This window comes from Arachis hypogaea, chromosome 3 (assembly GCF_003086295.3).
Source record: "Arachis hypogaea cultivar Tifrunner chromosome 3, arahy.Tifrunner.gnm2.J5K5, whole genome shotgun sequence".
NCBI classification, from domain to species: domain Eukaryota; kingdom Viridiplantae; phylum Streptophyta; class Magnoliopsida; order Fabales; family Fabaceae; genus Arachis; species Arachis hypogaea.
This window is the reverse complement of record NC_092038.1, coordinates 142,071,284-142,099,243: the sequence shown is the minus strand read 5'-3', so window position 1 is coordinate 142,099,243 and position 27,960 is coordinate 142,071,284. Positions and strand designations below refer to the sequence as shown.

The following is a 27,960-nucleotide window of genomic DNA, read 5'->3' as shown; positions in this document are numbered from 1 at the left end:
GACTCTACATTAACATGCCAAGCAATCTTTTTTTAGAACAGAAAATGTAAAAATTCATATACAAAAGTGATCCCTATAACAACAGTTACACAATTTTTTGCTATCTATAATTAACAGTTATGCATTATCACATTGACAAACATAATCTATTTACTCATTCATGAATTTATCATTTTATATTTTTAGAAAAAAATATCATTACAAAAAATTTAACCAAGTTATTTGTCAAAAAAGACGGTTAACACTAATCACAGTAAAAGCTCAGCTATTAAAATTATCTATAAGGAGAAACTGGTACATAAAGAAGTGGTAGACTTCACTAACTTGGATGTGATTTCTTTTCTGTAACACAGTTAACATTAATCATAACCAGTCATTTAAAAAAAAAGAACCCTAACAAAAGAGGATTAATAACTAAAACTATTTACTTTCACAATGCACCCAATCTATTTGAGTATCAAATAGAGCACAAATCAATGGCCTGTAAACCCCACCCAAGAGAAGACACAAAACATAACATTGAACCCAAACGTAGAATGCTTGTGTTACTAACCTTTTGGGAGAAACGGTGGTGCACAGGTTCTTCTTCTTCATCCTAGCAAACGGGAACGTGTGCGATGAGCTTTCCGGCGACCTACACTAGCAGCGACATTGATCTTCTACAGTATGGTGCATGCGAGAGAATGAAGAAGAAGAAGAAGAGTTTTCCTGTTTGAGTAGTTTGATCATTAGCAATGAAGTGTTGTTGAATTTTAACCCTAAAATGGCTAAAACAATATCGTTTGAAGAGAGAATACGCTCCAAGGAAGAAACGATGTTGTTTAATATGGCTAGGTGTCAGACCCACGTGTCACTTAACGTTTCAGGTAAGCTTGCGGTTAATAGAGATTAATAAAAGGGCTAACGTGAGTAACTTATTAAAAATTGGGGGTTCAAATTGAGTCAATTGAAATTTCAGGGGGCCAAATTGAGTTTGTGCCCAAATTTTAGGGACCATTTTGAGTATTAACTCTACGTTTGTTACTAAGAGTTATTATCCCTTAGCCTTTGTTATGGTGCCTCGTTAAAATCCCCTTTAGGAAAACTCTTCTCGGGAAAAACCACTAAGTTGGGAAAAAGAATGTACCAGAAAACAATGTGTGTTTCTTAGCTGTAGTACAGCTTTAAGTTACACGCGTGCCACAACCTTGGGAGCTCCTTCCCTTGTAAGTCGGACAATTTGTAGTAACCCTTCCCTAAGACTTCAACAATCTCCTAAGGTCCTTTCAAGTTTGCAGCCAGCTTTTCTTCGCCCGATTTCTGAATTCCAATATTATTTCATATTAGTATAAGGTCATTCGTGGTAGAGCTTCTCTTGATTATATTCTGGTTGTACCTCAAAGCCATTCTTTGTTTCAATGCTTTTTCTTTAATCCAAGCTTTTTCTCGGACCTCTAGGAGGAAGTCGAGTTCTTCCCTTTGTACTTGGACATTGACTACTTCATCGTAGAATCTGACTCTTGGAGATTCCTCAATTGTTTTTCTAGGAATCATGGCTTTCATGCCGTAGGCACGTCGAAAAGGTGATTCTCTTGTTGTTGAGTGGGGAGTTGTCCGATATGCTCATAAGACCTGAGGAAGCTCGTCTATCCATACTCCCTTTGCATCTTGTAGTCGGCACTTCAATCCAACCAATATGATTTTGTTTGCAACTTCAGCTTATCCGTTGACTTGAGGGTGTTCTACCTACGTGAACTGGTGTTTTATCTTGAAACTGGCAGTAAATTGAGTTCTATTATCTATGGTGATTGAGTGAGGAATTTTAAATCGGGTGACAATGTTTCTATAGAAAAATTTCTGATTTTCCAAACATAAATCATGTTGATACAAACTTACTTCTACCCAAAATCAATTCTATAAAATGACTCATTCAACTCCAGTTTGATAAACGACAATCTAAACACACACCTAAAGGTGATTGTTTTATTATCCTGCTTATTTAGGCTGTGAAAAATATATGCACACAAGCTGAATTGCTGATAGTATTATTTGGAACCTCCACGCGTATATAGCGGTTTCCTTGTACTATACAAGTTAAAGCAATGTCAATTTATTAATTAATATTAGGATAAAGTACTAAATTGGTCCCCTAGGTTTGGGCGTAATTCTGTTTTGGTCCTTAAGGTTTAAAGTGTTCTATTTGAATCCAAAACGTTTTCATTTAGCATCAATTTAGTCCCACAGTGAGGTCAAAATTAAATAATTAACAAAATGTCCTACATAACAACAGTTCAAGAACAAAATCGATAATCTGGAGAACAAGTACAAGCTCTAGAGGCACAAAATCAACCATTGATACATCAATACATTTATTTATCATTTTCTTTAGTTTTATAGAAAATATTTTATTTATATTATAAAAAATAATAAATAAATGTATTGATGTATCAATGGTTGATTTTATGCCTCTGGAGCTTGTACTTGTTCTCCAAATTATCGATTTTGTTCTTGAACTGTTGTTATGTAGGACATTTTGTTAATTATTTAATTTTGACCTCACTGTGGGACTAAATTGATGCTAAATGAAAACGTTTTGGATTCAAATAGAACACTTTAAACTTTAAGGACCAAAACAGAATTACGCCCAAACCTAAGGGACCAATTTAGTACTTTACCCTTAATATTAATATAAAGACTAATGCTTAAGAGTTAAGACCAAAAAAAAAGGACTAATACAATTTGGTTTTTTTTTTCCTCCTTAAAAAAAATTTAAATTCTCCAGCTTTTAGTCAGATAATACATGACGATTGTTGGTCCTGCCATTCATATAAAGGTTTGTAAACCTGGAAGAGTCTAAGCAAACAGTTCATCAAGCTCCATTTGAAAGCCACATTAATAAAAGCAACCCATACAGATGGAATCATCACAAGAGCTAAGCAACAAAATCCAAAGTGATTTATCAAAATAGAAGTCGGCTATAATCATTTTAAATTTTGATCACATAGTGTTTAAAGTTCAATCCTAAAATCATCATTTGGGGAATATCTTAGCATAATCTCTGCAGAGAGTTGAAATTACCTAAGAATTTGTCATACCAACAAAATTGAGCAACAAACTGTGAATGACTAACTTGCACATGGACATATGGGAAAAAAAGATATGCTTGAACCAAAACTTACGGTTTCGAAACTGAACCCAAATAATATTCTCAGCTTAAGCATTGAAAGTAGAATTATCGTAAATAAATGAAATTCAGGGAAAAAAAAAACATGAATTCTAGTTAAAGTTCTAGTTAATTCCTTGACTTCTTTCTTGACTTGGATGAAGGCTTGCTTTGCTGAGAAGGTCCACTACTTCCTTTAGAGGCAGCACCCAGGCTTGCTTTTGGATTAGAGTTGTTGGAAGAAGAACCAACATCATGCTTTTCTCGGACTACAGCACCCTGAGCACCTCTCACTTGAGCAGCTTTTTTGTCCTTCCTCTTGGGCCTATAGGTTGATCTCTCTCGCCTGGGGAGCCACCTTTCAGGATCCGGGGGAGGACCTGGATTTGCGGGGTCAAACCCTTTTGGATACCTTGGTTTTCTCTTTCTCTTTTTCTTAGCTTTTGTCTTATTCTTTCCTTCCTCGTGTGATTCAGTGACCCCAACATGAGCAGGACCATCGACCTGTTTCACTCCAGAAGTTCGCTCCAAGCTGTCCACATCGATCTCCTTTAAACCAGGTAAGGCCTTCAGTTGCTTTTCATAAAGTTCTGCCTTATCGACATCTGTGCGTGCAACTGTTGTTACCAGCCCAACCAGTGCTTCTATGCCTCCTTGGCTTTTAACTAGCTCCTCATAGAGTTTAGCAGCATCATCTTCCTTGCCATGCCTGATCTTGAATGAAGCAGCCTCTTGCATTATAATATTAAGCTTATTGTCCTCAGTCATAGCATTAGACCACCATTTGATAGCAGAATCAAGCACAGCAGCTGCACCCTCAATGTCACTAGCACGTTCTTTTAAAGAGACAAGGGTGGCAACAGTAGCAGGCATGTGTTGGATGTCTGATATCTTAGCCACGGAATCAGCCGCAATATGTGGGTGACCAGCAGCAGCAGCCACCTGAGCCCTGGCCAAGTGAACAACCTTGGACTTCTCAGGGTACTTCCCAGCAAATTGTGCTAGTAATTCCTCCGCCTTTCCAACTTTGTTCTCTCTAACTAGGACAGCAGCTTGCAGCAATATAGGTATCACACTTTCTGGAAACATGTCTGGCAATCTGGAAACAAGTTCTCGGGCCTGTAAATTTTGATAGTACATAATGTATAAAGAGTATGCTCCCTTACAAAAAGTTTAAAGCTAAGTACTAATAATTGATGATTCAAGGAGGAGAAGACAAGACAGAGAGATGAAAGACCTGGTCCATCTTATTGGCATGAAGAAGTAAAAGGACCCTATTTGCATATATTGCTTCCTTTTCTTTTGCTGGAAGTTTCAAGTCCAGTTCACTAGCTAGCTGAAAGTTCTGTGCCTCTTTGTCTTTGAGCCGATCAAGTTTCCTTAGGCTATCAGAAACATCTTTTGGACCTCTCAGTGAAACAAGATTGTTCACTGCCACTGCAATTGATGATTCATCAGCCATATCTCGTTTAATGATGTCTATATAAGCTTCAATAGCATCTTGTTTACGCCCAAGAAGCTGTTCATCAATGAATAATTAATATTCCTGGCTAGTTCAATAGCAACATATGCTTGAAAACTGCAAAATCATTCTCTTTTTACCTGTTGGACATAGGCCAATTGTACAGCTAGAGGAGCCAATTCACTTTCTATCTCATCATCAGGCAAGTTATCTTCCATCAGGACCTCTTGACCAATTCTGATCCAATATACATTAACAAAGATAAGTATATGTTACTCTTGGATAATTCCCCAGTCAATAAACTTTTGTTAATAGGTCATAAACTACCAAACAATACACCAGTATCTGAGGCATACAAACAAAGACCAGATCAAAGAAAAAACTAAAACAATCAAACCATATAATCTATTTGTGCTTCATTTCTTATGCTTAGCTACTGACTACTCAGTATATACTGCAACTCTAAATTGAAAATTTCAAGTATTACTGTTGCACAATGCCCTCGAAAAGGGATTTCCCTCCAAAAGGGATTCAATAAAGATATAATCAATGTCGTTTTAAATACCTAACTTGGGAAAAGAAAAGATAATATCACCTTCGGCCTGACAACAGGAGTTGTTCTGCATCTGTGTACTTCTTCCTTTCAATTAAAGAACAAGCAGTATTGTATGCTAATTCAAAGCTACTTGTTGCTTTAACCCGAAGTGAATCAAGAAGTCCTTGAACTTCGGATGACCTCCCGCCCATAACTAGGCTGGCAACACAATTTATTTCCAAGTTATCAATCTTGGATTTTTGGAGCTTCTGGTAGATATCCAGGCAAGCATCCATCTTCCCAAGACGGTACAAAATCTGAGCTTCCAAAAGCATAGTTTCAGTTGTTCTCTCTTGTGTTTTCAAAGACTCCAAAGCTTCATTCAACTTGTTTTGTCTGTATAAGCAGTATGCCTATTTAGAAATAGCAAAGGAAAATACAATCCTCAATGTGAGTATTTACATATTCCATTAAGATCATGTAAAAATGTATAAAACGAAGAGAAACTCTTGGAGGCTAGCAATTTTTAGTATATTTGGCCATCATTTGACCAACACAAACATTAAATTGTCTTTAACAAATAAATTTTATTAATTCATGTGTGTAAATTCTAAAATAATGTGGGTGCATGTGTGCCAACTCTGGTAAATATAGGTGCAAACTATATGTCCCTGTGCGCAAAACCCGTGTAAATACAGGTGCAAATTATTGCTGGCCTAGTGCTAGAAAAAATTATAATATTTGCTGGTCATATAGCATTGCTCTAAAAGAGTTCATAAGGACCCTCATTTTTTCTCTCCCTATCTCACTTGTATCCCTCAATTCAGAATTCCAGTCTTTGCTTAATTCAAACCTTACCCACTAAAAAATATACATCCTAGAACTTGCAATCTTTGAGCAATTCTATCTCTCAGCCAAACTTGAAATAAAATCTGTCAAGAGAAATCTAAAATCACAGTTCAATGAACTCAGTTTCAGGCTAAATAACAGAAGAAATAAGGAACGAAACACAAAAGCAGGAACCTTAAGGAAATCGAAATCAGGGAGATGGGTGCGAGAAGATCGAATGGCGGAGAGTGCGAGGTCGAGGCGGTCGTCCTTGATGAGCGCCACGATCTTGCATCGGAGGGCATCTTCATCGGCAGGTGCAACCACCAAAACTGACAATGATCAAAACAGCAACACAGATTAGGGAAAATACAGAAGCAAAAAGAAGAACGGAAGACGCGTAAGCTGAAGAAGAGTGGAAACAGAACGGACTCTGGTCTGCGAGTTTGACGGCGTTCTCAAAGGAGAAGGAGTTGATGTGCCTGTCGAGGGTGGTGAACAGATCTTCCAGGGGAGGAGGAGGCTGAGATGCCGCAGCAGCGGCGGCGGGTTTTGCCTTCGGAGCCATAGGTTAGAATCACGCCACTGCCTTCGCTATTGATTTTATCTGCATAATGTTTGGGTGGAATAGCAGCTTAGAAATACTTTCTCAATTTAAAGAACAAGAAAAAACAAAAGATAACACAATCAGTAAATCAAATGCAAGAGGGGAACTGAAAGTTGGCATATATATCTTCATAAAATAAATTTGAAGCTTGACCAACATTTCCTTCATTTTGATTTGCATCTATATCTACTTTTGTGTATCTTTCACAAATCAATACCAAAAATAATCCATAATAATACAAACAGAAAGTATGGGACAACAATTTAACTGAACAATTGCAGAGAACCTCATTTTTAACAACAAATTCAACTAAAATAATTTTTAACAACAAAATTTATCTCAAGAGATGATTTACAGATTTACAACAACAAAAAATTTAGATAAGTGATTATTTCAGCAAGACTACAATAGATTCAATCTTGAGTGATGATAATAAGTAACAAATTCAACATGATTTACAGATTTACAACAACAAAAAATTAACTAAGTGATTATTCAGCAAAACAGCACCAAATTCAAGGTTCAATAAACTCAGTTATGATTTTCGGCAACGAACGAACTTAAGCTAAGTTAAGCTAAGTGATTATTTTAGCAAGTCAACAACAAATTCAAGCTTCATGATAATCAGTAACAAATTTCACCAACACATTCAACTTTCAGCAAAAAAATCAAAGTGCATTGATGCAGCAACAAGATTGGAACAGAAAGAACAGGGGGAACTCACCAAATCGAGTTGCGCGAAGGAAGCTGACGGCGATGGAGAAGCTGATGGCGAGGGAGAAGCTGACGGCAAGGCTCGAAGCAAGAAGACAACAACGAAGACCAGCCCACCGGGATTGTTGCCTCTGCTACCGGCGACGAAGAGCGTAGGGAAGGGAGAGATCGAGACCAGGTGCGAGACCGAGACCGAGACCGAGACCGAGACCGAGACCGCGAAGCGCAGGTAAGGGAGAGATTGAGCTGACGAGAGCTTGACAGACCGGAGACGAGACGAGCTGACGAGAGCTTGAGCTCGTGGGAGAGAGGAGATACGTTGGGGGTTGGGGGTGATCTTCAGCAATTGGGGCTTTAAGAGAGGGAAAAAGGAGGGGGGGGGGGGGGGGGGGGACGACGCCGTTCATTAAAAGAAAAAAAAAATCATGATCCGGTCGGGTCAAATAAACTGGTCGGATTGTTGGTTTTGATGAAAACCGGCCGAGTCAACCCAGATTTCAGCAGGTTTGATACATGATCGATCCAACGGGTGATTTGGCCCGGCCAGATAACTGAGTTTTCGATCGAACCAGCCAGGTCAAGTCGGATTTGATAATTATGCTAAATCTTATTGTTTAATTTAGTTGGATTATGTTCATAAAAAAATTTAGATACTGTAGCATTATTGTTAGAATTAAATAAGAGTCACAATTTTCAACTAATAAAATATTTAATAATAATTATTCATTAAAATAAAACATTCAAAATTAAAAATAATAAAATATTTAAACTTAAAAGAATTTGAAAATAAGACTAAATTAGGACATAGAATTTATAATTTATGATTTATGATTTTAAATCTAAGTTTAAGATTTAGGATATAGAATTTAGAGTAATCAATAATAATAACAGGTGACTGACGATAATGAAAAAAATCACGGTGTTGAAAAATAGAAAAAAAAAGTGTGATTTTTATTGTTGTTTTATTGGTTCTTTTGATACCCAGATGAGCATCTCTTCTCTTTACCTTATCCTCTTTATGCGTAAGAAAACACATTATGCAATAGAAAATAACTACTTTTGTGTCTGTATGGTTTATAATATGATTGTATTTCATTGAGTTATTCTTATATTACGAGGGAAGCTTCAAGGATTGGTGTTGTTTTTTCAGATTTGTTGGAGGGTGTTAGTTTTTTCATTTTGAATCATTGTTATTATTGTTATTATGTTTAAATAGATATTCAATAAACTTTCTCGTAATTGTTGGTGGTCCCTAATTAAATGGGATCGACAAATTTAAAACAAAAAAATAAAACAAAATAAAGAAAGAAGTGGTTAAAGCTATGAAGGAAGGGAGAGAGAACGAGAGCAAGACTCTCTCATTTTGAAACAAAAAGAAAAAGGGAATAGAAAATGAGCGCCGTAGTCAAAGAGAAGAAGAAAATTTGGGGGAAAATAGCAAGCCATTTTTTATCCGATTGAACTGATAAATTTGTTTTATTTTTTATAAAATTTTAGTGTTATTCTTGGTGTAGAGATCATGAATATTAGGATATAACTTGCTAGTTGTATTCCCTTCTCTTTTGTCTGATTTGAGATATCTATTTTATGGAGGGATTATGTTGATTCCATCAGTTTTGATAATGTATTTTGTTGAGATGCCATAATACTACTAGGAAGACTGTTTGTGTACCCATTATTTTGATAGTGGAAGATTTTTCTGGACTAGGTCACATGGGTTTTTTTCCGATTTTGGGGGTTTTTTCATGTTAAAATTCTACTGTCTGATTATTTAATATCTACTATTATATTTGTTGCTTGGAGTATCTTTGGAATTGCCTATTTAATTGCACAGATTATTGAAAAATTATTTTGGTGCTTCTGCTATTAGACAGATTCTTATTTGAACTTTAGTTGAGTTTTTCCAACAAAGTGGTATCTAGAGCTTTGGTTGTTTATCTTTGTGCTGATTAAATGGAGGAAAATACTCATTGACCAAATATGGTCAAATTGAATTCCCAAAAATACTAGATTTGGAAGACTCTCATAGAAGATATGTTGTATAGCAATGACTTGTATGATCCTGTGGAGGGGGATAAATCCAAAGGAACCAAATTCGATGCTGAATGAAAGAAGTTGAATCGGAAGGCAGTTGCTTTGATTAGGCAATAGCTTGATTTTAGTGTGTATCCACATGTTGATACCGAAACGAATGCCGATAATATGTGGAAGAAATTGAAGGAGTTATATGAGAGGAAGAATGTGCAAAACAAAGTATTCTTGATTAGGATGCTTATCAATATGAAGTATATTGAAGATAAATCAATACCGGAGCACTTGAGCATTTTTCAGGAGACGGTGAACCAACTGACAAATAATGAAATCACTTTGAATGATGAGTTGTAAGCCTTGTTGTTGTTGAGCTCTATGCCTGATAGTTGGAAAGTTCTGGTTGTGGCACTAACTAACTCAGCTCCAAAAGAAAAGTTGACGTTAGCGATGGTTAAAGAGAGCATGTTGAATGAAGAAGTCAGAAGAAGAGAGTAAAGTTTGACTAATGCCTCCTCCCAGTCAGAAGCACTTGTTTCAAAGTCACGAGGGAGAAGTCAAAGTAGAAAACCTCACAGTTTCGACAAGTCAGAGAGTCGAAGCAAGTCAAGAGAAAAGTACAAGCAAGAAATGAGTTCATTTGTCACCATTGTGGCAAGTCGGGGGCATATCAAGAAATATTGTAGGTTCTTGAAAAGAGAACAATCAAGTAAAAGAAACGAAGACAAAGGTAAAGATAGTGATAAAGAAACTGCTGCTATTGTTTATGATGTTCTTATCACATATGATGAAAATTATGTGAATCTTGTCTATGATGATTCCACTTGGATTATGGACTCTGGTGCCTCATGTCATGTTACTCCGAAGCGTGAATTTTTCACTTCCTATACTACTGAAAATTTTGGCAAGATCAAATTGGGAGATAAAGGAGTGTGTGATATCATTGGTATGGGTGATATGTGACTTAAAACCAACATGGGATGCAAGTTATAGTTGAAGAATGTTAGGCATTCGCCAGATATGCGGTTCAATCTTATTTTAGTAAAGGCATTGGATCAAGAGGGGTATTGCACTTTCTTTGGTAGTGGAAAATGCAAGATTACCAAAGAGGCTCTCATTGTTACTAAAGAAGACAATAGTCTCACTACTCTCTACCGATTGCAAGCAAAAGTTGTGCAAAGAAAAGGTGAATGTAGCTGATGATTCCTCTTCTGACTTGTGGCATATACGTCTTGGTCACTTGAGCGGGAAAGGGATAAACGTCTTAGCCAAGAAGCACTCACTTCCCGTGAAAAGTACAACTTTAAATACTTGTACTCATTGTTTTGTTAGAAAGCATGCTAGAGTATCATTTCATAGTTCTGGACCTCATAGGAGATCACATGTTCTAGATTTAGTTCACACTGATGTTTGCACTATGGATGCTAAGACACTAGGTGGTGCATCATACTTTGTTACTTTTATTAATGATTATTCTCAAAAAGTGTGGACTTTTATTTTTAAATCTAAAGACCAAGTGCTCGATATCTTCAAACACTTTCATGCAAGTGTTAAAAGAGAAATAGGAAGGAAATTGAAATATATTCGAGAAGATAATGGTGGTGAATACAGGGGCCCGTTTGAAGAGTATTGTAAAGAACATGGGATTAAAGTTGAGAAGACAGTTCCTAAGACTTCTCAACATAATGGAGTTGCAGAGAGAATGAATTGCACTATCAATGATAAAGTCAGGTGCATGCTCTCTCATGTAAAGTTGCTTAAATCCTTTAGGGGTGAAGCGATGAAGACTGCGGTAGATTTGATCAACCTTTCTCCTTCAGTTTCACTAAATGGTGATGTTCCAGAAAAAGTTTGGAGAGGAAAATATATCTCCTATAGTCACTTGCGAGTGTTTGGCTGTAGGGCTTTTGTTCACATTTCAAGAGATGAAAATTCCAAACTTGATGGAAAATCAAAGCAGTGTATCTTCATGGGTTATGGTCACGAAGACTTTGGTTACAGATTATAGGATCCGGTGAGCAAGAAAATAATTATAAGTCGAGATGTGATTTTTCTTGAAGACCAAACTATTAAAGACCTTGAGAAGACAGATAAGCCAACAATAACTGTTAGACGTTCTGTTGATGATGAACCAGGTCCTTCTACTAGACCTCCTATTGATGGGGGAGATGTACAAGTTGATAATGATGGTGATAATTTGCATGATGAACCTACACCTCAACCTGAGGTGCCAGATGCAGAAGTTCTACCATATACTGAAGTTCCACCTGAACCACCAGTTGTGCCTGAATTGAGAAGATCTACTAGAAAGCGTCATCCTTCTCAGAAATAGTCTCCTCATGAGGGGAATAAATCCTCTCAATTGTTAAAAAAATTGAGAGTGTAAAGTGTGATCTGTAACCCTTCATTGCTTTCTCTTTCATATTTATTCTTGGTCCCACTTATAAAATTAATGGTGAGAGATCACACTTTACTTCCTCAATTGTTAAAAAAATTGAGAGGATTCATTTTCCCTCATGAGTATGTGATGAACACTGAGACTGGGGAGCCAAAGAGCTACCAGGAAGCTATGTCTGATGAGCATAAGGAAAATTGGTTGAAGGCCATGCAAGAAGAAATGAAATCCTTGCATGAGAATCATACGTTTGAATTGGTGAAGTTGCCAAAGGGTAAGAGAGCATTCAAGAATAAATGGGTGTTCAAATTGAAAGCGGATGAAAATGTCTCATGGCCAAGGTATAAAAGCTCGATTGGTTGTAAAAGGCTTTGAGCAAAAGAAAGGTATTGATTTTGAGGATATTTTCTCTCCAGTTATGAAGATGTCCTCTATTCGACTTGTGCTTGGGTTGGCGGCTAGTTTGAATTTAGAGGTTGAGCAACTTGATATGAAGACAGCATTCTTTCATGGTTGGCTTGCCCTTTTCCCCCAAATTCTTCTCCTCTTCGGCGCTGAAGCTTTCTTGCGTGCTTCGTTTTTGCTTTCTTTCAAAAATTGAAAGAAGCCCTCCGTCTCTCTCTCTTGTGGCTTTATGCCACTTTCTTTTATTTTAATTTTTTTTGTTTTAAAAAGTTGTGGGTCCCACTTAAGGTTAGGGACCACCAACATGTTGCATCGCCTGGATGAAAAGTTGGCTAAGAGGCACATTAATCAGTCCCTCATTTTGAAGCTGTTGGAGCAAGATTCTAAAAACCGGACCGAACCAGCCAGTTGAACCGGTCCAACCGTGAACGGGCTCTAATACGGTTCGGTCCACTGCATATTTTTTCTTTTGTTAATCTCCTTATATGTTGTATTGAGTTGTGTTCTTTTTTACTGGCATAAAGTCACTCTTGTTATATGGTGGAAATGTCTAGAATGAGGTAATTGTTAAGAATGTAGTTTAGAGGATTTTTTTATTTTTATTGGTACTATTTACATCTAAATAATAGAGGAACTTTGTATTAATTACTATGAATAAATTATCTCTATTAGTATTTTTATTGAGCATGATTTAGAAATTATTAAATTTAAATATTTAAAATTGTATATTAAATTTTAGTAATTTTATTTAATATTTAATTAAACCGGTTGAACCCTAGTTGAACCCCGGTCGAATCAATGAACCAGTGAACCAGTCACTTCACCGGTTCATTGACCGGTCCGATTCTCGCAACCTTGTTGCTATTTTGAGAATCAGAGTGATCGGAGCTTTGCCATGATGGAAGTATTAATCAAGAAGCAGTTGCTGATAACAATGTATCTGTGAGTAATAATTCACCTGCCAAGAAGCTCTTTGTAATTTCAGTTATGTTTTTAACTTTGTAATTGTTGTTTTGTAATTTCTGGTTGTTGGTTGCTGGTTGCTGTTTTATAATTTCTGTAATTGCTAATGCTAATGTTCTTCTTTTGTAGTGTTTTGTAATTGCTGTTTTATAATTTAGTGTCACCCTTTTAGTCTGATTATTGGTTAATATTCTGTAATGTTTGTTGCTGAATGCTGATTGTTGAGTTCAGATATGGTGTTGTTGGTGGTTAATTTAGTCTCACCCTTTAAATGTTTGTTGCTGAATGCTGCTTTTTTAACATTCCATACATGTTGGATACACTCAAATATATAGCAGAGGCTATGCCTATTTGTGTATTATAGGGTTATATTATCATGTTGTATATGTGGCTTTCCATGGATGAGAAGACAAATAACTTTGTGTTTGATGTGAATTTGTAGGGCTACAAGGATGTGAAGGACATGGAGTGGGTCAAAAACAAGTTTCCAGTGAAATCATCATTAGGGAAAGAAGATCTCTAAAGGTAGTTGATAATAGGAACATGTTCTTCATCTTTGAGTTGTACAATTGAAATATATAGTTCTTGTTAATTGTTTGTATCCAAAGTGTTTGGCACACACAATACTCGTTAATTACTCGGGGAAGCCATCTGAATCAGGGTTATAATTTTGAGTTTGGATTTTGATAAGATCATATGTATTTGGTTGATGATATTTTATATAGTGTTTTAAATTTTGAAGATATTTTAAGATTTATATTAGACTATAATTATATTTTAGAATGTGTATTTATAATTTATTTATTATTCTATTCTAAAACAGTTTTTCCGGTTGAACCATCGGTTGAACCGGTTAGACCAATAAACTAGTGAACCAGTGACTAAAACGGTTTGATGACCGGTCCGGTTTTCTGAACCTTGATTATTACTCTTTACTCTGTTTTTAGGTCTCACCTGTTGCCCTCTTCCCCAAACGCCACAAGATAGCGCCCCGCTGCCACCATCATCACCCCGATCCCTCTATGCTGTTGTGGAAACGAGTCCATTTCCACAATGCTTCCGGACTGCTCACAAGGTTCCTCCCTCGCCGATTCATACGGTTTATCGGGAGGCTCAAAAACCCAGCCGATTCATACGGTTTACCGGTTCGTCCGGTTTTTCCACTGGTTTTTTGCAGGCCGATTTTTGACATCAACCGGACTGGCTAAATGACCGATTTCCGGTTAATCCGGTCAAACCGGTCGGTCCAGTCCGGTTTTCAGAACCATGAATAGCAATAGCAATAGCAATAGCAACAAGCAACAACATCAGATCCCGCAATCAATCATCCAAAAACTAAATCAAATTAATCGCACAGTAAATTAATTGCAAGAACCCTCCGTATGGAAAATCAAATTCGATCAAATACCACACAAATTAAAACAACCAACAAATAAGTGCACCCAAGCAGCTTGCAAAACAACGCACAAAAATCGAAGTACTATATGAAATGAGAGAGTACGGAACTCACAGGAGACGCAGTAGACAAGCCAGCCAAGCGCCAAAACATCTTGAATTCTCAGAGGAGGAGGAAGAAAGAATCGGATCTGGCAGGGCGCAGAAACCCTAGCGCCTCGGGTTCCCAAATCGAATCAGGAACAGGGAAAACCCTAAAATCGGGAACAGGGGCGACAAGATGACGGTGCGCAGGACGAAGACGATGGAGGATGGACACCGAGCGAGGAAGAAGAGAGCGAAGTGCGAACAGGGGGTTGAGAAGAAAAACAATTGAGAAGAAGAAAAACAATGTACCACAGTCCACGGAGCCACCACGGGAAGCTATATGAAGTGGGGATGAGTAGAAGAAGACAACGTCGGACACCGATCTCGAAGAAGAAGCTGCGATTGGTGAGACTGTGAGAGTGAACAGGGGGAGACTTGGAGCACGACCACAACGCAGCGAACGATGGCAGTTTCTCACTCCCTACAGCGGTGGCCCTTGAGCACAATGGACGGCGGCGGCGCTGAGTCTCTTCTTACGGCGGTGGCGGAGGCTATAACCTAGGGTTGAGAGTTGAGAGACAAGAGAGTCTGAGGAATTGAAAAAATCAGAAATGGCTTGAGGAGGAGGATGATTTTTTGATCCCTGGGCAGAGAACCTTAAACGACGACGTTTCATTAGAACCGGCCGAATTCCGATTCGGTCTGACCGACCGATTTTTGACCGGTTCAACGGTTCAAAAACTGTTTTAAAGAGAACGGTTTTTGACAATAGACCGAACCGTATTAGAATCCAGTTCACGGTTTGACCAGTTCATCCGACCGGTCCGGTCCGATTTTCAGAACCTTGTGTTGGAGTTGTTTGACTCCGAAGATCCCAGAGAAAGGGAGTACTTAAAGATGACTTTGCATCGCATCTATGGCAAGTTCATGGTTCATCGCCCTTTCATTAGGAAAGCCATCAATAATGTCTTCTTCAGTTTGATTTTTGAGACGGAGAAACATAATGGGATTGCTGAGCTCCTTGAAATACTGGGCAGCATCATTAATGGTTTCGCTTTGCCATTGAAAGAAGAGCATAAACTGTTCCTAGTTCGTGCATTGATTCCGTTGCACAAACCAAAATTCTTAGCAATGTACCATCAGTAATTATCTTACTGCATTACTCAATTTGTAGAGAAAGATTTGTAAGAAAGGAAGGTGTTCTTTCCGTGATACTAACAGAGAAATATAAAAAAATGTTAAACCAAACTTGTAAAACCATGTTTAATAATATGCATTGATATCATGAGATTAAAAGTTAAACATACAAAAAAAATATTGTTAAAATTTTTTTTATAAAACTAAAATTATTGAAGGATATCTTAGTAAAAAATCATGTAATCATTAAAAGATATTTCAAAAGATATATATTTTGATAAAAACACAATTTACTCACTAGAAAAATAATTTGTTAAAGGATATTTTGGTAAATAAAAATTAATTATAAAAAATTAAATTTTTAGTAAAGAGTATTTTTGTACAAAAATAATTTATTTTTTTAATTTTTACTAAAGGATATTTTTATACAAAAATAATTTATTTTGTTTTAAAAATGAATAAAATTGATGATAATTAACACAAAAAGTTGGAGTAAAATTTTTTCTTATATTTACTTACTAGATTCTGCTAGGGAGACAATGGACTATTCCTCATACTATCTAAAATAACCATCCGAGTATTAGGGATAATAAACATCTTCCTAAAAAGTTAAATTAATTTTGGAGTTTACCAAGGATTGAACTCTTAACCTTTTGGATCTAACATTCTAATACCATATCATGATACCACTCATCCCAAAAGCTTCAACTGATGGGAAAATGTAGCACTAATAATTATATCTCTAATACTCCTTAAACCTCCATTATACACATTATATAAATATTCCATTCGCTCCTCATACTTTCCCTTACTCCAATTTATGTGTTGTGGTTGTGATAGTTTCCGTCACCGAAAGAAAATTCACAAGCAATTTTAATAGCAATAATTATATATCTGAAGTTCTCAAGAGATCATTTGTTACTAAAAAAATATAAAATAAAATAAAAAGCGTGGATGATTCGATAGGAGAAGTAATAACAACATCAACAACAACTTACATAATAAGACCATCTTCCAATATCTTCTGTTCATCGTAAGACCACTTTTCATGAAACGGGTTACTACCATCCATGGCATTAGAGCAGGAGCTCCCTGAAAACATGATCAATTGATCATGTTGCCCAACAAATTCAGAGTTGCTCATCATTGGAACATTTCCAGAAGTACTACCATTCACACTATAATTAACACAAATAGGATTTAACCTTTCTGCAATCATCCAAATCACTGGATTCTCAAATGTTATAATAATAATCTCGGTAACAAAATAAAAAAGTTTTATATATATCCTTGAAAAAATAATATTGATTTAAATTCAATATCACGAATTCTTTAAATAATGTGACTCGGTTCAATTTTAGTGACAAAATATAATAATGCATACATAATTATATGATGCAATTAGCTTGCATTGATTTAGAAAATATTTTATTCAGTAATATTTTATTTTAATTTTTGAAATAAAGGATAGATTGCCCTATACTTTGAACATACATGCTAAACACTGATTTTATTTTATAAATAAATAAAATAATTATTTGATAAAATATATTTTTTAAATTTTTTTTATTATTATGCATATCTTGTTGTCATTACTAATGAGATAAGACCATGTCTGCAATCTGATTGGATTGATTTAAGAGATAAAATCAATATAATTTATTATAATTTGGATAATATTAATTTGTTTTTTATTTTTTCAATATAATCCAATTTCTTCAAAAAATTGTGATTTTTATTATATCAGTGTAAAGTTATTTGTCAATCAAATTTATTCAAATTATCGTTATTTAGATTGAAAAATAACAATACAAAAAAAATTTGTCTTTTGCGACGTTTGAAAAGTGTGCTAAAAAGCTGAAAAAACGTGACAATAGAAACTAGCCACATTTTTTGAGCTACTGCCACGATTTTCAAAGGATCATATGTTCAATCGTGGCCAATTCTCTATGGCCACGGTTTTTGAGATCAATTGCCGCGCTTACTTTTTAGCCATTATTTTTTGGTGGAAAATGTGACTATTGTTAGAGATTTATTGCCACGCTTTTAAAGCATGACAAATTATAATAAATTAACGTTTATAATAAATTATCCTATTTGTATCCTTAACGTTTACAAAAGTGATTCAATGTTATCCTACTATCAATTATACTAACAAATCAGATTATATTTTTCAATTATTCTCACTTGGATGTATTCATTCTCAATTAGGTCTCACTTGGATGTGTTCGATTTTAATATTATACCCACTATTTGTGTTTAGATTCAATTATATCCCTAAAAAAGTGAATTATGTAAATGTTGTAGGAATTAGTTTCAACATTTGATGAGCTATTTTTCGGAGTAGATCATCGATTCTATTCCAGACATTTATATTTTAACTTCAAGAAGAGATTTTTAAAACTCAAACTAAAGCGCTCATGATGTGTAATTGATAGCAGGATAACATTGAATCACTTTTACAAACGTTAGGGATACAAATAGGATTTACCCCAAATGTTGGGGACAAAAACGATACTTTACTCTTATATAAATTACAGAACCTCATAATAATATACTTTCGGACGTATCCATATTCCTTAGGTTATGTATATATGGCTATTTTTGTTGTTTAGATCTACATCCCTCTTAGAAACAAGACAAATATGTTGAATTAAGCTTAGCATAAGCACGGTTAAATTTTGCTTTTGGGTTTGATTCAGGGTAAGCAAATAGAAGAGAGTGCTTGAGAATTATGAAGAGGGAGAGGCATATGCTGAACATTGTGTCAGGTTAAATTGTGGATTTAACTTTATTTTCTTCTCTTACTCTTATATTTCCATGGTTAAAAGCTGAAATTGAAATGGCATAGTAGTTAATTCCAAGAATGAGATAAGTTTAGGACCAGGTAAATTTCGTAGCTATGAGTAAATTTTTTTTTTTGCAAATTCTCTCAATTTACATTAACTAATGGTGGTGTATAGTAATTTTACACTAAAAAAATATTAGAAGCATCTTTCATTATTGTAGGGATGAAGTATTCAAGGCTTGGGATCTGAATTATGTGAAGGATGAAGCTATTTATCAGTATCACTTGGTTAAATCCTGAAAAATTAAGATGCCGGTGGAGGTACAAGAATAAATATCCAGTGATAGGTTTTCTCTGCAAACAGGAGCATTCCCATTTTAAGAACAATCACGAATAGAAGAGACACTGCAATAAGTAACAACTGTGTAAAATGCACCTGTCTCGTTGAATTAGTGAACAAGGTATCGGATTAGGATTATGAACATAATAAAAAAGACACTAGGTAGAAACTATTGTCTAAGCTTGTGGAATCTGGAATCTGTATTTGTATTAACCTTCATAAAGTTGACAAAGTAATCAACCAACATTTCTTGAGCTCCTTGTCAATTGCTGTTTAAGCTTTCAAATATGTACAAGTGTCTGGTTTCTGTGTCCTTTTTTGGCAACTACTTGGGGGATGATCTCCTCAAAAATTCTGAAACCAACTTTGAGAAAGATGAAGTATTGTTCTGCAGCAACTGATCTGGTTCATCATACTCTGCAATTGTCCCTGTAAACATCATCAATGTTATGAGATATATGCTTTCCTAGGTTTGATTATCATTGATATTATGATCTAATATATTGAGTTGCATAATGAATGTTCATGTACCTTCATCAAGGACCAAAACCAAGTCATTATCAATAACTGTAGGGATTCTATGTGCTACAGTAATCACTGTGCATTCACTAGTTTCTTCTCTAATAGTCTTTTGAATTAAATTGTCAGTTGCAGTGTCAATAGATGCTGTTGCCTCATCTAGAACCAAAATCCTTCTCTTTTTCAATAGCAGCCTAGCAAGACAAACGAGTTGCCTTTGTCCAACGCTCCAATTTTCTCCATTCTCAGCCACTAACATTGAACAAATTCAACCAATGTCAAATAGGTAGAACTAAACATAATAAGCACAAAAATACTTTTAAGGCTTGTCATAGTTATACTCCTGAATGGTGTAATGTATTCTTTTTGTTTTCTTAAAAAAAAAAAAAAAAAAGAGTATTTTACCTGGTGCATCAAGAAGTCTTGGATCCTGCCTTACAATTTCAGCAAGATGGCACTTCTTGAGAACCTGAAGAGCAAAGTTTTCTTTATCAGTTCCATATAAATATCGAATATTTTCTAGCAAAAGAGTTCTATAATGCTAACCTCCCAGAGTTCTTTATCCGCATGTTGTTCTAGAGGATCCAAGTTAGTCCTAACAGTACCTAGAAACAAGGTTGGGTCTTGAGGAATTATACCAAGCTTAGATCTTAAATCCTGCAGACCAATCTTGGAAATATGTACTCCATCTATTAGTATCTTTCCTTCCAAAGGCTCCACCACTCGAAAAAGGGCTTGCACCAGAGTTGATTTTCCACTCCCTGTCCTCCCTACTACTCCGATCTTCTTTCGCCCCGGGAATGTGCAAGTGACACCTTTGAGAACCATAGGACCAGCCGGATCATACCGAATATGAATATTCTGAAGCTCAATTTTCCCTTCCATAGGCCACTCTGGTTCAGGCCTACAATCTTGGATTATCAGTGGTGCTTCACTTGGTATGCTAGAGAATTGCAATATTCTCTCAACAGATATCATCTTGTTCTCAACATTGCAAAGGTTCCATATGACCCAAGCCTGAAGTACATTCAAGTTCAAACCATAAGTAGCTACCAGACCTGCCAAGCCTGCAAACCAGAGGAAGCAATCAATTGTTTAGGGCATAAATGCAGTGAAATCAACTTCATTGATTGTTACTTCTTTTGTGATTTGTCAAGTATTGTATATCATCCAAAATATCAAATCTAGAAAGATCAAATACAGATTAGGGACTAATCTAGAAAATTAATTTTCTTTTCTTAAGTTAGTTATGAACTAGTAACTCTCAAAGAAGACTGGTTCTCACATTCATGTATGATGTTTGTAATTGCTAACGTTAAAGATTAAATGGGAAAGGAGGAACTTACTGGGATCAATGGCAGACCTTGGCAGAGTAACCAAGATGATGAGAACAAAGTAGAAGACTAGATTGAAGAGAAAATTGATCCGGACTGACAACCATTCCATGGTGGCATAATTATGAAAGGCTACTCTAGAGTATTCATCAACAAGATCCTTGATTTTGGTCATGAATATTTGTTCTTGATTGAAACAACGAATCGTGGCGGCCCCAGCAATAGATTCTGAGAAATGATGCAAGATTGGGGCTTTTCTGATCCCTACCATCCTGGCTAATTCCCTGGCAGTAGTAATGTAATAAGCCTGCAAAGAACATTACTTGCTTTATTACTATTATTATTATTATTATTATTATTATTATTATTTACATATAAGATTGAGAACCCATTATGAAATGAACTTACCTGATACCATATGGAGATAGCAAACACCACAAGAAACACAAGGATGACTTGCCACGCGACCTGCGACATTAGCATGATAATACTCAACAACTGAATTAGTGCAAACACTAGCCCTGCTAATCTGTATGGTATGTCTGTGTCAATTGTACTTTGATCTGTTGATGACTGTAACATCAAAATTCAGAAGGAAAAATGGTTAAAACATGAATAGAAATTATAACAATAATTACATATAAAGAATAGTAGATGAACTGACCCTACTGAGGATTCTGCTTGAAGGTGTGGTATCAAAAAATGAAACAGGTGCTCTGAAAACAGATGTAATCATTCCATGAAAAAGACGCTGAGCTGTCTCAACAGCCACCACTGCCATCAAAACAGTCCTTCCAAGTATAAAGATAGAGCTTCCACCAGAAAGAAGAACAAATGTTCCCATAAGCATCCTTTTGGTTACCCTCCCAGTTTGTTCTGCAGCCCAAGAAATCCAATAATTGCTTCCCATTTGCATCACTTGAAACAGAATCTGGCAGAGAAGAATGACCGGAACAAGTGATCCTCTATATGCAGATGTGACAAAGGTTGAGTAAACACTCCATTTCACTCGACCGGTCTCCGCTTCTTCTTCTTTGTTTCTCTTCCAATTGCTTATGCTTTCTTGAAGATTCTCTTCAGCAACTTCAATTTGATTCTTTTGAAGGGGCCTGCAGCTAATTGAGTTCTCTTCATGCCATGGATTTATTTGGTTTATTGTTTCTTCATGAGCAGCCATTTGTCGAACAAATTCACAGTTGGGACATGCTATGAGTTCTTTATACCTTCCTGACTCCACTATTTTTCCATCTTTCATTACCTAAAGGAGTAATGGAATTAAATAATGGTGACAAGGCAAACACTTATTAGTAGTTTCACTACTGAAAGACAAGTTTTGTATAAGCTTACCAGAATTAAATCTGCAGCTTCCAAAAATTCTAGTTGATGAGTAGCATAAACAACTGTCTTCTCAGACAAAAGTTGCATAAGGCATTTCTGTACAGCATGTCCAGTTCTTAGTGAAGAACTTTGAAAGAAATGAAGCTGAAATAACAGATAATTAAAAAAGAAAAACAAGAAGCTCAATAATAATTAACACTAACTTTAAATAAATGAGTTCCGGTATGAGCATCAACTGCACTGAAAGGATCATCAAGGAAGTAAATATCTGAATCATTGTAAACAGCTCTTGCGAGTTGAATCCGTTGTTTCTGGCCTCCACTTAAGTTTATGCCCCTCTCCTCCACAAGATTCAAATCTCCATCACCCCACATGTTGATATCTTGATGCAAAGCACAGCCATCCAAAACACTTTCATAGAAGTCCTTGTTCATTTCCTTTCCAAACAGGATATTTTCTCTTATTGTTCCTGATTGAATCCAGGGACTCTGTGGCACATAACTTCTTGTTCCATAGACTTTGATCAATGTCCCGGAAACCAATGGAATCTCACCAAGCATACAACAAAGTAAGCTTGATTTTCCAGACCCCACTGAACCACAAACTGCTACCTTCTGACCTTTCTTTATCTTCAAGTTTTCTGTGATTTGAATTGTTGGTTTCTTGTTGGTTCCATCACTTGTTTCCCATGCATATTCACTTGGCTTGATTTCAATAACAATTGATGAATCTTTCGAAGTGTGCTTGTTCATAAACTGGTTCTGGTCCTCTTCATTGATCAACTCTTGGATTCGATCAAGAGAGACTTTTGTTTGAGCTATCATAGAAATCAGCTCTGGAAGATTGTAGATTGGTTCCTGCAGAATCCGAAAAGTTGCCAAGGCTGAGAGGACAGTAGCCGCAGTCAGTTCTGTGTTCACCAGTATGCATATGCCGAAAGTAACAACAGAAACCAAAGTTGGAGAAGTCCAGAAAAGAGTGGCTACTGCTGAGCAAGTGTAGAGGTACTTCTGCAGCCAACTCTTCTCAGTGTCTCTCAATTGGAGAAGTTTCTGTAAGAATGTTGATTCCCATGAATGCAATTTCAGTATCCTCATGTTCTTCATTATCTCTGAAGTCATCTTGATTCTTGTATCCTTAGCTTCCATGATCTTGGAGTGTAATTTTTCTTGCATATTGGCCAAAGGTGTGTTACACACCATAACCAAAATGGTGACAGCAAGTGCAGAAATTGAAGGCAAGAATCCCAAGTTTATGTACAATATCACTAAGGCCAAAATAACCTGAACGGGAAGCAACCAAACTCCATGAATGTACCAGCAGAAATCCCCAATTCTTTCAACATCCATATTCACCAAGTTTATGATTTTTCCATGGGTTGGCCCTGCACACTTGATCATTAAGGACTTGCTGTAAATTAGAGTCATAAGAGCCGCGCGCACTCGAATTCCAATTCTCTGAGCACCAAAGTACCATTGTCTTTGGCTCAGTGACTCCAATGTCTTTGAGAGGAAGAATATGAATGCAAGAATGAGGCCACATTGGATGCTTGAATTGGAATTATCATCCACCAAGAAATTGACAAAGTATGTAATCAACAATGGACCCATATAAGATGCAATTGTATTAACCCCTTCAAATATAAAACAAAAACAAATCAGTAATCACCATAAATAATATATGTAAAAAAGTACATAGCATCCAAAGAGTAATAAAATATACCGGCAAAAACTGCATTTAAAGCCAAGGACTTCCACACAGAACTGGTTATAGCTTTAGTCAAGGAAGCCCCTTCAAGTTTCTGTTTGCGAAGCGATTCTTCCAATAAGGAAGAAGCATTTTCTGCAGTTTCAGAATGAGGAACATCAGGAATGTGAGCAAGCTCAAGCTTCTGAACTCGACCCTTTCTAAAAATGGGATTCAGCCATCGAAATGTGAGTTGGCTCCAAATGCCTGCATTTGTGAAGTTCTCTCCATCTTCATCATCATCTTCTTCTTCTCCAGGGTGAACCAAGAGCTGTTCCATGTCAGTGTTGTGTTGTTCTTCTCTTGCACATAAATTCAAACACAAAAGCAACAACAACATAGGCAAGGAAACCACACCAACTATGTTATCATCCTCAGACAAGAAATTCCAGAAGTCCAAGTATTCAAAGTTGTTCTTCATTAGTCCAATAGAAACTGAGATTGCTTCTATGATACTGGCCCAGACCCACCAGAGAACCAGAACAAAAGGGAATCTTTTGTTGTCTCTTGTTGTCTTCTTCATTGAATAGAATGAAACCAAGCTTGCCATAACCCATGTTAGAGCAAATGTAACAGAACTATATCTCACTATTTTATTAGTCCTATATTCATGAACTGCAAAAGCTATAGTTAAAAGGGTAAGAATAAAATTGAATAGGAGAGTGATAATGGAGAAGAACTTTGGTCCTTGTTGGAGAAACACAGCACGTCGAAGCTTGCTTTGTCTCAAAGTGTGAAGAAGCAGCCATATCAGAATTGCATAGAAGAATGCCACATTGGCTGTTACAAGCAGAGTATCCACAATGGCCATGGTTGAAGTTGAAGGAAACACTGGAAAGTTCAGAGAAGACAGCAGAAGAGTAAACATCAAAGAAAAGTTTCATCAATCAATCAATTCCACTTGGAAATGGCATTATTTTTGGTTTGGAAAAGATAAATAAGAATAAAGTTGAGGACTGTATATGGATATTGCAATCAAACCTGAAATTAAGTTGAAGTGTTGACAAACTTTTTTGGAAATATGAAGAATTTACAAGTGGGTGCTAAAGAGCGGCGAATGCTTTTGAATGGAGCATAGAGCATAGGCATTGGAACTAGAGAATGAAAAGTCAGAGGCATATAAATGAGAAATTACTTGCTGTTATTGGAGCATCACGTGTTTGGTATTTGCTGTTATCATAATTTTTTCTTAAATATATTATTAAGGACAATAAAATTTGAACCCAATTGTATATTGCACACTAATTAATTTGAATATGGAAACTAAGAACGTGTTAGACTCGCGTATGGGGAGGAGGGATGCTTCACCTCGTTGTGGGATTAGAGGAAGCAGAACTCGGACCTGCGAGTTGTGAATTACCCAGAACAAAAAAAACGGAGGGTCTGAATTCCATGTTTCAGATTTCAAATTCCATCAGCTGCAAATCGGACCATCCGATTTGTGAAGCAAAATTTTATGACCAAAGAACTCACATGGTCCGATTTGTGTACTCTGAATTTTTTCAATTTTTAAACACAAATCGGAGGGTCCGATTTGTGTACTCCCACTATTTTAAAAAACACTAACAATTACCATGTTAAAGTATATCACTCATTTTACTTCCATATCAAACTTTTTTTAGCCGTATATTGCATAGTCTAATATAAAGAATCTCCGTCGTAGAAATCGCTATCAAGCAACCTCAAAAATCCGCTGAGATTCTTGTGTACTACTACCTAGGTACATGGTTGTTGATGGTACTTAAATATCATATCATATACTTCTGTATTTATCACTTTAAATAAAACTATTAACATTTATTTCGCAATCAGTTTCAGGAATTAATTTATTCGATTTGATATACATGTAAAGTTTTTTCATTGCAATAATTTTAATGTCAGTATTATGGTTGGCAGATTTGCCTTCTTGATTTTAATATATTTTGGTATGATCATTTTTTCATAATTATTCAATCATCACCTATTAACAAGTCATCATTATATATGATCATAATATATAGTGTTGTCACTAAATTTTCAGTACAAAATTAAAAAGAAACTTAATCTCATCAACTATTATTTCCTTTTCTAAATAATGGTTCTATACCTTTGTTGTACTTTTTTATTCTTCCATCTTTTTATAGACATGTGGTTAATTTTCTACGGATAAAACAAAAATGTAATCATGCATTTCTTGATCATTCTAAAAATAAGATATATATGAATGCGTATGTCTTTAGTTAGCGATGAAAAAAGTTTAGAATAAAAAGAGAAAATACTTCTTACTTCCTCATCAATCTTATGTCAAGTTCATGCATAAAGCATGATGGCTATGTGGAAGATTCTGGAAACGAGGAACCAAAACAAATTTTTCATTGAAAACCATTACATTCTGCTTAACCAATATATTTCTTACTAACAATTTGAGTAATCCAAGGTGACCAATAAAAAAACTTTAGACCAATAAAGAATACTCGATTTTATACATAAAAAATATTGGTTAAATAAAAGTTATAATATAAAAGTTGATTCTTACAATATATAATCAGTGGATTTAGTACATTAAAAATTTATAATTAGTATTATTCTATTAAAATTTTTAACTTATAATATTATTATCTAACGTTCTTAAGATAGTTCTAAAAAGTTGATTATATATTAAGCTAAGAACAGAACTGCTGATGATTCATGCATATAAATGCTTTTTAGATTTTACTTATCCACCATATCCCAGCATTAATTTAGTGCATTAGCACTGATCCAAACTAAAGCAACTTTCCATAAGGATATTTTGGTTTTTTTTTTATTATTATTTTTCCTATTTCAACATGCACATGCTTTATTTTGTGACTTATCTCTTCACTGTTTAATGAATTTAGGAAACACTTTCCATATATATGTGTTGTCTATATATAAGTTCCAATAATAATGAAACAGTACTTGTTGAGCAAGTGGAGCTGCATTACTAAACCCACCTTAGTTCCAATAATATGCATGTCACGTGTATGCCAATAGTAGGACCAATAAAGTTTAATTTACAAACAAAAAGGTTATATAATTAACGAAAAATGTTAGGGGCTAGCAATTTTTGTGATTTGTAGTCATCAAGTAGCCATTAAGATAGTTTTAATGGTGTGAGATTGGTGTAAGATTTCATCCAATGGCTCACTTTTCTTTGCCGGTTACATACTGACCAGAATTTAACAAAGTTGCTGGTCCTAGACTTTTCCATAATTAACTTGATGAAAAAACAAAAAAGATATATAATTTGATTCTGATACAGGATACCCATCTCAACTTTCCTCACATGATAAAGCTACTTGGTTTAATTTGTTTTTGGGTCCTATCTCCTTTGATCAATTCTAGATCTGACCCATGCATATTAGAGGCTCATATATATTCAATTTTTGGCTTTGTATGTAGATGGAATTGTTTAATTTACACGTTTGAGGGGAATGTCATTTCCGTCACATGTAATGCAATGCATGTAGCCATGTACCAAGCTTTATGATTTTGGTGGATCCAACTTTAATTTGGCAACAACGTTACCACTTTATTTTGTAACATCAATAAGTGTCCCCCATGTATATCCTCGGCCACCTTTTTGTGTGAGTTGTTATTGTAGACAACTAAACAAGTGTTTTTAAGAAATTTGAATTTGAACTAGTAGATAGTTTTTTTTATTTGTTTAATAATACACTATATTTTGTATCATTTGACATATACATAGTAAATATATAGACTTTTTTTTTTTCTAATCTTATCTTAATTTCTAAGATTATTCAAGTGCTACATATTTAGTAACTTGATTACAATCATCATCACATAATGAGCAATAATCATATTAAATTCATAGGTTGTATATTAAAATCAATCATCACTGTTTTTGACTGAGCAAATACCGCTTATTATGTTGCTCATTAAAAGTTTGAAGATTAAATTAAATCAATAGTCAAATTTTAAAAGCCATTTTAATTATTAACTCGATAAAATTTAAGAAAAAAAAGAGAGAATTGATTTATTATTGAATATAATAAAGTTAATGATAAGAAATAGAATTGAAACTTATAAATAAAAACGCTACAAAATGGAACGGATTAAACATTAATAATATGTTTAAAATTTTTCGAAAATATTGAAAATAAAGGGTGATGCTACTTGGCTATATATACAGATACAAGTTAATTAAATAATAGTTAATATAATATAAAAAAATAA

The 27,960-nt window shown here is 35.3% G+C and overlaps 2 protein-coding genes and 1 long non-coding RNA gene across 4 annotated transcripts; 1 reads left to right on the top strand and 2 right to left on the bottom strand.

Moving 5' to 3' along the window:
• Positions 1 to 3,122: 3,122 nt before the first annotated feature.
• LOC112734821 (uncharacterized) lies at positions 3,123 to 7,729 on the bottom strand. Its single transcript, XM_025784286.3, has 7 exons — positions 7,299 to 7,729; positions 6,400 to 6,574; positions 6,163 to 6,299; positions 5,200 to 5,552; positions 4,745 to 4,841; positions 4,380 to 4,661; positions 3,123 to 4,261 (listed from the first exon to the last, which is right to left on the bottom strand). The coding sequence occupies exons 2-7, from the start codon at positions 6,533 to 6,535 to the stop codon at positions 3,272 to 3,274; spliced, it is 1,995 nt and encodes a 664-aa protein (XP_025640071.1). The 5' UTR covers positions 6,536 to 6,574; positions 7,299 to 7,729; the 3' UTR covers positions 3,123 to 3,271.
• A 5,245-nt stretch (positions 7,730 to 12,974) lies between these two features.
• Positions 12,975 to 14,165, top strand: LOC112734820 (uncharacterized). Its single transcript, XR_003168446.2, has 3 exons — positions 12,975 to 13,058; positions 13,522 to 13,604; positions 14,027 to 14,165. It is a non-coding gene; the product is annotated as an uncharacterized lncRNA (long non-coding RNA).
• Positions 14,166 to 18,897: 4,732 nt separating this feature from the next.
• LOC112734819 (putative ABC transporter C family member 15) lies at positions 18,898 to 24,878 on the bottom strand. Of its 2 annotated transcripts, XM_025784284.3 has the most exons (11): positions 24,745 to 24,878; positions 23,740 to 24,594; positions 22,221 to 23,650; positions 22,027 to 22,113; positions 21,344 to 21,937; positions 21,088 to 21,252; positions 20,692 to 20,986; positions 19,892 to 20,412; positions 19,751 to 19,814; positions 19,358 to 19,597; positions 18,898 to 19,255 (listed from the first exon to the last, which is right to left on the bottom strand). In XM_025784284.3, the coding sequence occupies exons 2-11, from the start codon at positions 24,572 to 24,574 to the stop codon at positions 19,152 to 19,154; spliced, it is 4,335 nt and encodes a 1,444-aa protein (XP_025640069.1). In that variant the 5' UTR covers positions 24,575 to 24,594; positions 24,745 to 24,878; the 3' UTR covers positions 18,898 to 19,151. The 2 variants fall into 2 exon arrangements, with proteins under 2 accessions (XP_025640069.1, XP_072085135.1); XM_072229034.1 differs by lacking the exon at positions 24,745 to 24,878 and having other exon boundaries at positions 23,740 to 24,733.
• Between the last annotated feature and the right edge of the window lie 3,082 nt (positions 24,879 to 27,960).

Excerpts from the sequence above, each read along its gene's own strand:
- LOC112734819 (XM_072229034.1), bottom strand. The coding sequence starts at position 24,631 with ATGTTTACTCTTCTGCTGTCTTCTCTGAACTTTCCAGTGTTTCCTTCA. Across the intron at positions 23,651-23,739 it reads TTTAAATGCAGTTTTTGCCG|GGGTTAATACAATTGCATCT; the intron begins GTATATTTTATT and ends TTATATTTGAAG. Across the intron at positions 19,815-19,891 it reads CGGATAAAGAACTCTGGGAG|GTTCTCAAGAAGTGCCATCT; the intron begins GTTAGCATTATA and ends TTTGCTCTTCAG.
- LOC112734821 (XM_025784286.3), bottom strand. The coding sequence starts at position 6,535 with ATGGCTCCGAAGGCAAAACCCGCCGCCGCTGCTGCGGCATCTCAGCCT. Across the intron at positions 6,300-6,399 it reads CGTCAAACTCGCAGACCAGA|TTTTGGTGGTTGCACCTGCC; the intron begins GTCCGTTCTGTT and ends GATCATTGTCAG. Across the intron at positions 5,553-6,162 it reads CTGATTTCGATTTCCTTAAG|GCATACTGCTTATACAGACA; the intron begins GTTCCTGCTTTT and ends ATTTCTAAATAG.